The 14,202-nt window shown below is 39.2% G+C and overlaps 1 protein-coding gene across 10 annotated transcripts in view; it reads right to left on the minus strand.

Annotated features, from left to right (window-relative positions):
• CREM (cAMP responsive element modulator) overlaps nt 1–14,202 on the minus strand; it is a 57,253-nt gene that overhangs the window by 35,855 nt on the left and 7,196 nt on the right. For 7 of the 10 annotated variants that reach the window (XR_010743172.1, XM_066314989.1, XM_066314976.1 and 4 more), the window contains 3 exons: nt 8,498–8,644; nt 3,159–3,250; nt 2,871–3,016 (listed from right to left, as the gene is read on the minus strand). The exons of 1 other annotated variant lie outside the window; for it this stretch is intronic. Coding sequence is in view for 8 of the 9 variants with exons in the window: in XM_066314989.1 (XP_066171086.1) it covers nt 2,871–3,016; nt 3,159–3,250; nt 8,498–8,644 (385 nt within the window). In the remaining variant the exon portion in view is untranslated. The remainder of the gene's footprint in view (nt 1–2,870; nt 3,017–3,158; nt 3,251–8,497; nt 8,645–14,202) is intronic. 2 more of the 10 variants (XM_066315018.1, XM_066315010.1) reach the window with 1 other exon arrangement.

Genomic DNA, 14,202 nt, shown 5'->3' on the forward strand with positions numbered 1-14,202 from the left:
CAACATGACAGAACTACAGCCAACAGAGTAGGTGTGCAGTCAGATGAGAATATGAGGCTCCTACACAAGTCAGCGCCTTGTGCAAAACTACCCATTTCCCTGACAGAAAGATCACACATATGTTGGTGGAGGTAGCTGGCAAAGATATTTTATCTGGTCATGTCAGTCTGTCTGCTTCCATAAGCCAAAGCCAAGAAGCTCTGAGGAAAATGTTATTTGGAAACCATGGCAACATACCATTTTGGCTGGTGAAAAGTAAGTAGAGAACAGCCATCAATGCTACTAATAGACAAAAATACATTTGTTTTCCAGAAAATTTTACATATCAAGTTCTACCAGAAAGAGTCGTCCCAGACATCCAGACATAAACATACAATCAAAACGATCTTTTCAACTAAACTGCCTTTCCTTTGCAGGAATAGAGACAACAGCAGAGAAAAAAAGGAACCAGCAAATGTAATAGCATAAACCTGTTTTAAACCAAAGCAGAGTACAGACGGCCACAGTGACACCACAAGGCCAGTTCTTCATTGCACAGACACTGCACAAACTTCATGTGTAAACTGCTGGATGCATCTGCACAGGAGAACCTGTGCAGCCGATGCTGTCCTGGGAGAGAGGAGTCCTCAGGCACAGTAACGACAGGCAGAAGCACAGAGCTATTGATAGGAGGTGTAAAGAGGAAGGAGGTACATGGATTGACCCTCTGCATCATATCCAGGCTAGAATCAACACTGGAGCTGCTACATTCCCACACAGTATTCCTGGTTTTAGCTAACAGCAACCAACAGGATGGCTCAGAAATGCTTCAGGTCTGTGCTTCATACATGTAAAGACTAGGGGTCAACTGTCAAGCTCTCTTCAGTAAACTCCAAATTAAGACACCCCCATCCCCCATTATTACAAGAAAATTACCATCCTGGCTACCACCTGGCCAAACCAGAATTAAAATACACAGACTTTGCTGAGGTAAAAGATATTTTAACTTACAAAAATGAACTTAAAAAAAAACCACAACCAAATAAGCGAATTAATAAATTCAGCATGAAACACTACTTCCAAGAAGAAAAAGCTCTCAGAACAAAGTTTTTGAGCCAAGACCGAAAGAGTCCATGAAGGCTGACATTGCATTTTGAAGCAATGCCCCATTTATGATGAGAACCTTAATTATCAGCACATGTTTTAGGCTACAACTATAACTTACTTAAAAAGCAGCAAAGAACAGAAATCTCTCAAGCTTGGCTTATAGCCAAGTTTACATTAAGACACATGAGATTTAATTACATTTTTGTGGATTCTGTTCTTTAATATTCAGAAGTAAATGTCTGCTTGAAAAAGAAAGTAGAACCCGTGAACTTTGTTATTCACTTAAACACTTCCCTAACACTACTGCTTATAGGTGTGTTTAAATGAAAATATATTTCCCTAACAATCACCTCCTGCAAGACACTGCAGTCAAAGTACAACTCTGGCTTCCCACAGGAAGCTAGGATTAAACCTAAGCTCTAAAATTTCTTAGAAATCCTATTTCTATAGGTTTACAGGCTCAGTAGGTAATACACAGACATTATAACACTTCATTTTAAGCCTTGAAATGGCAAATACATATTTTTTCTTAATTAAATCTAAGCAAAATCAAAAATACAATTCAAAAACTTGAAGAAAAACATTTAATTTTTCTTGGAACACAAGAATACATGAATACATGCCAGATTCTGTACTAGACAGTTGTAATGTGGACCATGGACATCACACAACAAACATTTATTTATGTCTATAGCTTACAGAAAGGGTGAGAAAAGCAGCCTAAGGGCACAAGCAAAGTTACTTTCTGGGCTGAAAGGATAGATACTACAGGCAAATTCTGTCTTCTCACCATTAATAATTACTTTAGATGCATAAATTAAAAATAACTTAAAAATTCTAAGGGTGAGTAGAAAAGATATTTAGTTGTGAGTAGAACACAACTAGAGCCATTCTCTCCGCTTTTATATGCCACTGCAGTGGCATATAAAACACTGCAGTGTTTTAATAGACTTCCTCTGTTTTCTCATTTCAGGAAAAAAAACTCCACAACATTTCTCATGCAATCTTCCTGTCATTATATCAAAGGAAAAACACCTGCACTTCAGTGTGTCTACTTACAAAAAGACTTGAAAAACCCCTACCAACTGTAGGAGTGGAGTTTTACAAAATACATAATTTTAAAACAGTTATTTTTATAAAGTTATCCAAACTGTTAACTGATTAGCTGATTATGTCCAAAGAACCCACAGAGTGCAAGCTATGCAACGCTTCCACTATAAATACAGGAATAAAAACATTCAAAAGTAAATCTATAGAACAGAACCATGAATGTAACTTCTAACTTGCATTTGGATGATATATCAAATATTGGAAACCGTGGTTTAGGTTAATTCTGCTGTTAAAGTGAAGATACTTAAAAACTGGTGACAAAAAGACATGGTTTTTTTAAAAAAGAAAATTGGAACTTAACAAGTAATTTCATACTCCAATCTTACATTTCAAAAAACTCTACTTGCCATTTCATATAATGAACAGCACTAGTACATAGCAAATCACAAGAATTTGAAACTGCAATGATTTGTATCTTTAAACATTCACATAAAAGCGTCAACATTTTTCATTTCAGCTGAGCTTCACTTTCACATTTTAACGCACAGAAGCTCTAGAAGGACTAAATCTATCAGCCAACAAACAGCACAAGAGATTAGAAGTCTATAATCCCCATGTTAGAATAATTAATAACAATTACTTCGAAATACAGACAAAATCAAACATCCTTAATGCATTATGTAACTCCTAGGAACAAAGCTGTGCATGATCACATAGTACATTTGCAAACATACGGTATTGCCCCGTGTTAGTATGATACAGGCTGGTTGGCATGGCCATGGCAGAAATACCAGAAGGTGTTCCTTCATCTTCTGACTTCTCCTCTTCTTCAATCTTCGCTACTGCAGGAGCATCTGATGAGAGCTCATTCAAAATTTTTCTAAAAATAGAATGTAAGTAATTTTATGCAATTGAAAATCCATACCCGTAAGAAAATCAAATAACTGACTTTTATCAGACAGTTTTGCTGTAATAAATAAGCTGCCTTCAAAACCAGCAAAACCAAAATTAAAAGTTCTTACCGGTATGAAGGCCTTCTGGAAAGTATTTCCCTACGTTTTTGAGAATCAATTATCACTTCTGATTGTGCAGCTTCATCTGCAACCGATGCTACCTGTAATAGCAAAGTTCCTGAAATTCATAACTTCATTAAAAAAAAATGGCAGCAGAATAAAATATTTTTAAAAATTCCTTCCATGTTTACATATGGGAAATTTGTTGACTTATTTATCACCAATAACATGATTTTTGACTACGTTTCCAATGCAAATTGCAAATTCTGAGGTTACCCAGACATAGCCACTCAGATAACATTTTCCATTTGAAAAAGAAAAAAGTCAATATAATCCAGGTTACTTTTTCGTGAATGACACTTAGAAAAAGTACTGGAAACAGATTTCTTTAAATACAAAAGTATTTTATAATTTAATTAGCTTTTACAGTGAGGTCAAAATATAAAATACAGAGTACTGTGCTAATGTGCCTTAAACAATAGTATACAATAGTATACAATATAAAAGTTTCTTCACACCACACCAAAGCTATTTAAAAAATAACTTTATTTAAATATCCACATTTATTAGACTTACTAACACATTCATAAATACAAAGACATTGCTTAGCAATGTTATAAGAGTTTTGGAAATGCCTGAGAAGTCCACAGTATCTCATTTTCTCAGACCTTTAGGATTTTCACGTATTCTTCTCCTAAAATTACCCCAGAAACATTAAGGCCTAGGGTTGAATCACACTCTTGACCAGCATCTCTGTTACTACACAGAACTGAAAGTCATAATTGAATAAGGAAAAGGCATTCTTTTCTTGGATTCTTTTAACTACTCAGAACTGTTGCTGTATTGAGATTTCCAAATTGAAACAGTGTGAAAACCTTTTCACACCAAGACAGACCAGACTGCAGTTTCAGATTAAGCACTTCTTTAAACTAACACTGAACAAACATGATGTAAGACACTACAAGACTTCAAGTGTTTGAACTAGCTGCAGTGGAAGCTCAGGGAATACAAGGAAGAGCTCTAGAATTAATGTATCTGCCAGGCCCCAGTGTTTGGTACTAGAAACAAAACCTGCCTGATCTCAATAGAAAATGACTGGAAGGTTCTGGGACTTCACAGGCCTGGGTCACCTCAACACAACCTGTAGAACTACACCTTGAAGGAACTGCAGGTTATTGCAGAAGGAAATTCTCTCCACTTGTTAATTTTATTCTATTACATTTCTGTGTAAAAATATTTAATGTAGCCTCATTTTTCTAGGTAATATGCAATAAATATCATTAGAACTCTATGTCTGCCACCTAGGCAGTGAGAGTTACTTCTGCATGTGTACAGATGTATAGTTCCAAATCAGACATCAGAGCTGACTGCAGAGATACAGGTGCTTCAAGAGGTTTGTATTCCTCCCTTTGCATGAGAGACCAATACTGAGCACCAGAGAGAGATCCTGAAAGATATTTCCCTCCCAATATGCCTTCAGTAATCTCCTTATGGATTGACCTTCAAGCCTCTGGCATAACCCTTCAAAAGTAAGATAGTATAGCACAGCCAAGAAAGAGCCTGGGGACCCTAACTGAAAACAGAATTTCATTCTGCTAGCACAGAATAGAGGTTAATAAATAATCTATTTGTACCAGGACAAATAGCTTGAAAACAAGACCTCAGTTGTCTTTAAATCATCACATTCCACTAACAGCTACCAACAGACCCCCTATAGTTTGCGAAGACAGCTGAAGAAGTTGGGAACAGTCATACTTTATGAAGAAGGTAACGAAATCTCAAGATGATTTAAGCATTTTAACGTGTTATGTTGGTTTTGCATAGCCTGGTTTTTGGTAGCAGAGGGGCTGCAGAGGTGGCTTCTCTGAGAAGCTGCTAGAAGCTTCATGACGTCCAGCAGAGCCAATCCCTGATGGCTCTAAGGGTGGATGTGCCACTGGTCAAGCCAGGGCATATTAGAGATGGTGGAAATGCCTCTGTGTTAATATATTTAGGAAGAAATCAAAACAAAGGTTGGGGGCAGTTTCAATTCTAGCCAGAAAAGAGGAGGAGGTGAGAACATGTGAGGGAAACAACATGGAGACACCATGGTCAGTTGAGAAGGAGGGGTAGGAGGTGCTCCAGACACTGGAGCTGAGATTCCTCTGCAGGCGGTGGTAAGGACCATGGTGGAGCGGCCATGCCCCTGCAGCCCATGAGGATCCATGGGGAATGCAGAGATCCATCCACAGCCCATGGGGATCCATGGGAAATACAGAGATCCACCCACAGCGCATGGGGACCCATGGGGAATGCAGAGATCCACCCACAGCGCATGGGGACCCATGGGAAATACAGAGATCCACCCACACAGCGCATGGGGACCCACGGGGGATGCAGAGATCCACTTGCAGCCCATGGGGACCCACGGGGGATGCAGAGATCCACTTGCAGCCCATGGGGACCCACGGGGGATGCAGAGATCCACTTGCAGCCCATGGGGACCCACGGGGGATGCAGAGATCCACGGGGGATGCACAGATCCACCCATAGCCCATGGGGATCCACGGGGGATGCAGAGATCCACTCACAGCCCATGGGGCAGGCGCCCATGCCAGAGCGGGCAGATGCCTGGAGGACACTGTGGTCCAGCAGCAGAACCATGGAGAGACAGATCTTGCTCCCAAGCTGAAGCAGCCTGTCCTTGGAGGACTGCATCCTGTGGAAGAGTGACCTATACCACAGCAGTTTTGGAAGGACTGTTTGCCTGTGGGAGGGACTCACACTGCAGCAGTTCTGGGAAGACTGCTGCTCAAAAGATTGGTGCCACACTGGAGAAGTTAACGGAGAACTGTCTCTCCTGGGAGGGACCCCACAGTCTCACTGGGGAACTTCTCTCCCTGAGCAGCAGAATAAAACCTCGGGTGATGAACTGACCAAAACATCCACACTTTGTCCCCCTGCACTCTCAGTGGGAAAGATGGAAGGACTGTGTTTTTAAGGGCATGTTTTACTTCTCTTTATCCTGCTCTGATTTTGTTAGTAATAAATTCACTTTATATCTTTAAGTTGAGCCTGTTTTGCCCTTGGAGTGTTTTCTCCCGATCTTTATCCCAGTTCATGAACCCTTTGTTAAATTTTCTCTCCTCTGCCTAGCTGTAGCAGGGGAAGGTGAGTGTACAGCTTTCGTGGGTGCCTGGCATCTGGCCAGTGCCAAACCATCACAGTGTAGAATAGGAATTTTCTGCAAGAAATTTCAAAAGCTTTACTTTTCATCATGACAAAAAGAGAAATTAACACTTTAGATCACTCTAATGGCAAGCAACCATTGGTTTTTAACCAATGTTAAAAACCAAACCACTGTAGTTTTTTCCTGGACATTGTTCAGATTTCAACTTTACCTGTTCCAACTTATCTGCATCTGAACAAATTTAATTTCAAACTCATGCTAAGTCTTTCCAAGACCTGATACACCACTGGGGGGAGTAAGCAGTAAGTCATATAACAATTTAAATCTTCCTACAAATAAAAAAAACATTTAACAAAACAATAAGGAATGCTATAAATGTATATTTTCATCTAAAAAGCAACATTATGAGAAAAACTTTTGAGCACTTTCCAGTTGAAAATGGCAGATGCTTGAGGGAGAAGTCATGCAAGCTTCAACATCAACCTTCAGCATACTCCTTTATTTCTTTTTTAAACTGATATAATTTCCCAAGCTCCCCACTGTCTGGCAGAGAGAAGGCAGCAAGCTAAAGCCAACTGATCCATGCGAAATGCCACATGGCAGGATGGTGTACTGAAAAGCACCACAGAGGGCTGAACACCCTCTGTAATGGAGTCTTCTACAGCATCTTCAAGCCCTTTTTTACCCAAATTAAACCAAAGCAAAATCCTGGAACTAACTAGTCCGTATTATTTGGACTACCAGCCTCTTTGCAAGTATTGCTTGCAAAGAGTGGACTTTCCTGTTTCTACTCCTTTGGGAAAGGGTGGACAGCCAGAGTTCACTAAATACAACAAATAATTGACTTACACTCCTGTAAGATGACACAGCAGCAGCTGGCAAGAGATTCCTGAGGAATTTCTCTTTCTGAGCTTTGAAAAAAGTCTTCTATCTTTGCATGTGTGTACTGACTACACTGACTTAAAGAAAAGCAGTGACAGAAACTGGGAGTTACTCATGTGCTTTACTGAATAAAGGTTACACAGAAAAATTACTGTTAGAAAGAATTCCAATGAAAAAAGTATTTTTTCATTGTTCCGACTTCAAGTTTGATCAAGTATTGACACCTACCACACCTCTTTCAGTAGTGATCTAGGATTGCAAAACCTTGAGGTCCCATCATCTGCATCTACTGCTCAACAATAAAATATTCATTGTCTGACCACCATTTTATTCTTCTTCTCAAATATAAATAATACTTACATATGTCTTTTTTACTTGTTATACTAGAAAGTTACTAAGAAGCCTCTAACATTAAACACGGCTTCTCAAGACTGACAACACATGGCTTTTCCTTAACATGTCGCAATGGCCACAGGCAAAACATTTCCCTCATAACAGGGAGAGGTATATCACCTCTCTTACCAGAAGTATCAACTGTATCTGCAAAAAGCAACTTAGTTGACATTTCCCAAACAGATTTTAATAAAACTAGAGCAGAAGCCTTCCTAGCTACAAGAAAAATGCAATGGGAGGCCTAGCAATCTTCAAAACACTCTAAATTCATTCTCTTTGCCTTTTTTACATTTTAAAAACTCTGTAAGTCTTATACATTTTGCACCAATCCCTGTTCTCTAGTTCCAGCAACTTTAAACACGTGAACATTTGCCACATGAATGTTTGTTTTGAGGATGCCCGTATTTTTGGTATCTACATATCCACATCCACAAGATGCTGGAACAGGGTCTGATAGGGCCTAAAAACAAGGAACCACTTGATACAACATGCTTACTTCTACTATGTCCAGACCCTTTCCAATAATAAAATAGGAGATACTTGAAAATTTTTGAGTTCACAGTCTCATTAGAAATGCTATGCTCATAAAATTTAACAGAATGGAAAACCTGCGGGATACACTGAAGGAAGGTCATGTTATGACACAAATTTGCTATTGCGTAAGTTCAGACACAAGTTACAAGACAATTTCTTTTAAGATAAACAGGAAGCATTAAGGAATTGCTACACAATACTTGTAGAGCTGCTGCTGGTTGGATGTTTGCCACCTTTCCCCCTGCTGTTTCCTGTGCCATCTGAGTAAGTCTTGCAGCACTGGTTGGAATGAAGAGAAACTGAAGGTGGGTTGGGAAAAGGATTATGAGGTACCAAATATTCATGAAAATGTAACAATAAAAAAGCTAACCTGAACAGCTTGCATATGTGGTGACTGAATGACTGAGGGCTGTGTGGCTTGAATGACACCCTGGACATGAACAGTTTGACCAGAAGGCAACTGCACTAGAGTTACAGCTGGAGATCCTCTTCCAGCACTGGAAGCAGCTACAGAAACCTGCAAAAATTACAATCATCATGTTTAAGTAAGGTGCCTTAACACTTCAGCAAATGCTTTTAGAAGTGATAACTAAAACAAATTGATTTTGTTGCCACATCTAAAATACCTTAGAAGTATATAATAATCACACACAAAAATAAATTAGTTTTACTGGTAAAGGGCTGGAAAGCTTAAATCTGTACCCTAACAAACTGCAATTATTGGGTTTTTTCCCTCCAGAGACTTTATATTTTCTTTTCAATCAAAACAACCCCCAACCCTTGGTCATCACACACCAGATCTGCTGTTGCTTAGCATGAAGGTTAGGAAGAACCTCCAGAAATGTAACAAAATCCATGCATATTTACTGGAGTGGAATGTCACTGCAACAATATAAAGGGCAGAATGTTCTTAGGAAAAAAAATCTACAACTGCTTCAGTTTTGTTTTGCTTATTTAGTAAGAAATTAGGCTTTTTGAACAGATGTCTCAAGAGACATGGGAATTCTTCAGATAGTGAAAAATCACCCTGTTAAATAAAGCCATACAAGGATTTGTAAAGTCAATTAGTTTAATTGACTCCTGTTATATACATAATAATATATATCAGGAAAAAGAGAGCTGGAGTACATCAGTGCTTCAAAACAACAAAAATAAAGAACAGCTGAATCTTCTCTAAGCCTAGCACAGCCAGAGTACAGCTTTTCCCAGCCTGTAGCTCTCAACCCTCAGTGCTGAGGAAGAATGGGCTGAGAAACAGCTTCACACCTATGGGCTAAGAAATAGTTCAGTATTTCTGCTGTTACTGTTAAATCTAATAACAAAAACAAACAGTGATGCAAAGGGAAAACACTATGATCTCAATTTGTGTGATGAAACATCTCTAAACTCAGAAAAGGAAGACAATGACAAACATAAACTATATCATAAAAAGAAATACTGTGTTGTTCAATTAAACTGTATTAAAAAGTCTTATTTCTTTATTCTGCACATTCAACAATAAACTGAGATTCAAATATAAAATTCTGTTATTATTCCCTTCCTAGCTTTGTTCTCAGCTCCAAAGGTATCTGGTACGAGCAGTAAATCTAAAATGAGATGAGAGTAAGAAGAAAAACATGAAGAATGCTGAATATTAAAAAAAAAAAAAAAAAAAAAAAAAAAAAAGTTAAAGAAACTTTTGTATTTTTTATGTATTTACACTGAAATTTTTTTAAAAATCCAAATATAAAAGCAGTTTTCATTCCTGATCCATAAGATATTACTTGTCTCAGAAATAATCCCTTCTTGAAGCAGGGGAAAAATTTTAACTACTATTAAGATGTACTGCTATCAAAAAGTATTGATGTTGGTTCAAATTACCTCGAAGAAACAATGTTTCTAGGAAACAAAGACAGGATCTTGTCAACATTCACTATGCAATTGTTCAATTCTATAGGAAACTGAACCACTTTTCAAAAAACAGAAAAATTGAGGGCATTTTTAACCCTGAAATGAGTTATTTAAATTCCTTAAATGTTAACAGGGAAATAAAACATACAAACCTTCTTCCCAACCTATTCAACAAATATTAATACTATGAGAAATTTGTAAGAAATAAAAATTTGAGATTAAGCTCTAGAAAGTCTCAAATATCTGAAGAGTATGATCTATTTTGTGACAAAGCCTACATCCTAAACCCAAGCTCCAAGGAGTGATCACAGAGCAGTCTAAATGTTTATAAAGCATGCTAACTTTTCAAAACATCGTAAAGGCAACTTCAGCAAACCTTTCCATTTAGTGCTTTCCTTGTGAGAATTGCAATTTGATACAATACTCAGCAGGTCAGAAAGAACTTTCTGAGTACAACAGTCATAAAACAGTAAAAGGTGAACAGTTTAAAAGTTTCTTTTTGGTACACAATGGGTCAGTCACACTTAATCAGGAAATAATCCTGTACTTGAGATTAAGAAACTACATTCATTTTAAAGCTCCTTATTCAGTATAACCCCAAAAGAAAAAAAAAAAAAAAGAAAACCTCTCTCAGCTAATATTCTTTTGGACTAAAGTTTACAAGATAACAGGAGAAATTGTTTTGCTCCCATTAATCCAGATAAAGGATTAAATGAAGGGGGTAAGTACTAAGGGAAGGGGAGATGGTATTATCATAACACTTTCAAGGTTCATACTTTGCATCGCTTTTATAGATATTGGAAATTATTAATAGAATTTTGATTCAGATTTCCCTTTACAGTTTTTTAAGCTGAATATACTAGAACATTTTCACGCTATCATGTGTAAATCCTGACTGAAACAGACTTGGCAAAGAAATTTCTTTCTGACATCAGTGATGAGCAATGCTACCTTTAACATCATTGCTTCAAGGACTGTCTGGCACAGCGACTGAAAACAATCCACAGAAGCAACTCAGGAACTCAGAGGCTGAGGGGAAGCTTAACACTTTCTATGGGTTCTACGCTCCTAGGCATGCAACGCCCAACAGCTTCAACGAATATCAACCATGCAACCCATAACTGCAGTATGGTCCCATATTTCAGGTATTTGGAAATGTAAGTCCTCCTTCTTCTACATGAGGAGAGAAAAGTAGCCAGCAAGAATGATCAGGTACTACCTTCCTACTGAGGCACATACTCCTGCAGAGAAAGAGGCTGCCCATCATTTATCTCACTTCATGATACATGGGCCATCTGAACAGTTATCCTGGGGATCCTGTGAATGTCAGATATCCTTTCCCTAAGTACTGGAGAGGTTACCTTCACATTCAACCCCTCATACCTTCAACACTGCCAAATGCAGGACACAGGCCCATCTGATTTCTGCCCCTGCTGTCGACTCTAAGTACTACAAGGACTCTAGAAGTGAAAAGTGAAAAGTAATTCTGGAAAGTCAAGGCAAAGCCACACTGGATTCACCTAACAAAAGAACACAGGATCTGCCACACTTGGGTACCAAGTAGCCTCTATGAGGAAAAGCTGGAGACAGATGTTTTGATCAGTTCCAAAACTACTGCCAGATAGAAGCACCCACTTAAAAAGAAAATAAGGTTAGGCTGACTCCAGCCAGACATCTGGTGCCACCATATGCTTCAAGGAAGCACAAAATGGTGACATAGCTGCATGTTTATAACCCTCTAACATCAACTTTACTCAATGGCCAGCATTTGCATTTGGCAGGCTTGTTTTAGAGCCTTACTTAAAACAGCCGTGCAAACTCCTATAGGTCTCAGTCTCTAGGGAGCAAGATTTAACTGTTTGATGTCAGGAGCCCACAAGGACAACCCCCACCAAGTGCTAAACTTGAACAGTCCCAGCTTGCAATAGCTATGCACTCCAGGCTCTGGAAATCTCCCTATGCTCTCTGACCGCAGTTCTCAGATTGTAAATCCTGATATATGTCTAATTCAGGGCCAACACGAAGAGGCCAGCAGATGGTATCTCAGACAAGGTCAGCAGCCCTACTGATAGACAACATGACAAGGTTAACAAAAGGTGCATCAAAGAGGAACCCATCAAGACGTAGGATTAAAGAAAAAAGAAAACACAACTGCAAGTATTTTTATCAAATCTGAGAAAGGCTAAAAACATTGATCTTACATTGTTATATTTAATGTAGCTGAGCACAGAGCAACACAGAATGCAGTATGGCTACTATTGCCTTCTGCAAAACAAACATCTAATTTCTCTTTGAATACCATTGCAGATATAAGTCCTCCAAGATGTAAGCTTGACTACCATCAATACTGTTAGAATATTCCAATACAAATTAACTTCCTTTTAAGTAAAGCTCTGTATGTAGCAACAGATGATCTGTGCATGTGAGACAACCCATGGAGCTCAGCTCAAAACAGGCTGAGAAATTTTCCATCTCACACCTCTGCTCTTCCCTCAAAGAAATCAAGCTTTTGTACAGGTCTTCTGCACATTTTCAACCACTTCTAAAGACAGATACCAATAATTTTTCTTCCTTACCTATTTATTTTGGTGGCTGGATCACAAAAACATTACATGTCAATTCACCAACTGGCTAAAAGTGATGGATGCAAGAAATGCAACTATAAAGTGATCCTACAGTAGGACATTTTATAAAAAAAAAAAAACCAACAAAACAATTTAATGGACAAAAAGTGCATCTCGTCTTTGCTAGTTTCAAATTTACTCATTTTTGCTTTAGTAGAAGAAGTAATTTTACTTTCAGCACCCAAAAAATTGCAGGAAAATATAGCAGTATCTACGTCACAAGCTATGAAAAAAATGCAAACACTATTTTTTCCTCTATAAATAATGTATAATAAGTCCTTCTTAGCATTGTAAGTTATCCCATCACACCATAGTGCTCCAGCCTATACATTCTTAATGTGTCCTCTCTCTCCCAACAGCGGAGACATTAAAAATGCTTCAGCACAAAACAATCTCCACCCTCTACAGATTATCATCTTATGGAATACCTGATACATCCTTTTAAAACTAAGCAGCATGTATTTCTTTAAAAAGCATACAGAGGAGGGGAAAATAAATCAGCTGGTACAGATGCCCAGAGAGGTTCTAGAGACTCCATCCTTAGAGATATTTACAACCCAGGCAGACACAGTTCTGGCTGACTCTGCTTGTACAGGCAGGTCAGACTAGATCATCTTAAAAGGTTTCTCCCAGTCTTGACCCTTCTACAATTAATTCTTTGATAAGATAGAGAAAACCACAAATTAAAAGATGGTGTATTAAATGTTTTACTTCTGACTGATCAAAACCAAGGCTGAACAAATATTTTGCAGATAAAACACAAACAAAGCCACCATCCCCCTGCTCCCTCGGAAATATCTGAAAAGGAACCCTCAGCTTCAGTGACCAGGCATCATAGCTCTCAGTAAGGAGAAAAGAATTACTTGATTCTATTTCTGCAAATTTGCAACAAAATTAGTAGGAGGGATGGCACAAGATATTTCAGTCACTTGTAGTGGTTGTCTTCTCTTAACTGCACTCCTCCACAGGTCAAAGAGGGAGAAGGGATCTCTGCTGCTCCGTAATAGTCAAAATACACAGGCACTGGACCAGCTGCATAGCCACAAATTCCTCAGGAGCACACAGACTTCCATCTGGACCATCACAAAACCAGTCAGATGTCCCATACAGAGGCATCCAGCAGGCTCTAACCCCTCAACACCAAGGCCCAACTCTCCATGGCAAAGCACCTCACCTTCCAAGCCAGCCAGGTAGGAACACAGGCTAAGGAAAGCCTCCTCATCTCAAGCCAAAGGAGTGTCTCACCAAGGCCTGTCAGCAGTAAGTGCTCTGTCGGGGCACTTTTACCACAACAAACGCTGTGGCAGAGCAGCCCAAAGGCACAGGGGGCGTGTGAGGGCCGCAGGCCCCGGGAGCCAGCGCTGGAGATGGGCACAGGCCCAGGGCCCTGGGACAGCAGCACCAACCCCACTGGTCCGGGAGCCCAGGAGAGGGATGTCAGCTCCAGACACCTGCACTGAGCAGCTCTGACAGATCCAGGACACATCTCTGAGCCATCTGACCGAAAAAAGGAACTCCAGGTGCCAATTCCGGACTGTTACCCTCAGCCTTCAAAGTGAGG

The sequence above is a fragment of the Sylvia atricapilla genome, chromosome 1, assembly GCF_009819655.1.
Source record: "Sylvia atricapilla isolate bSylAtr1 chromosome 1, bSylAtr1.pri, whole genome shotgun sequence".
Taxonomy (NCBI): domain Eukaryota; kingdom Metazoa; phylum Chordata; class Aves; order Passeriformes; family Sylviidae; genus Sylvia; species Sylvia atricapilla.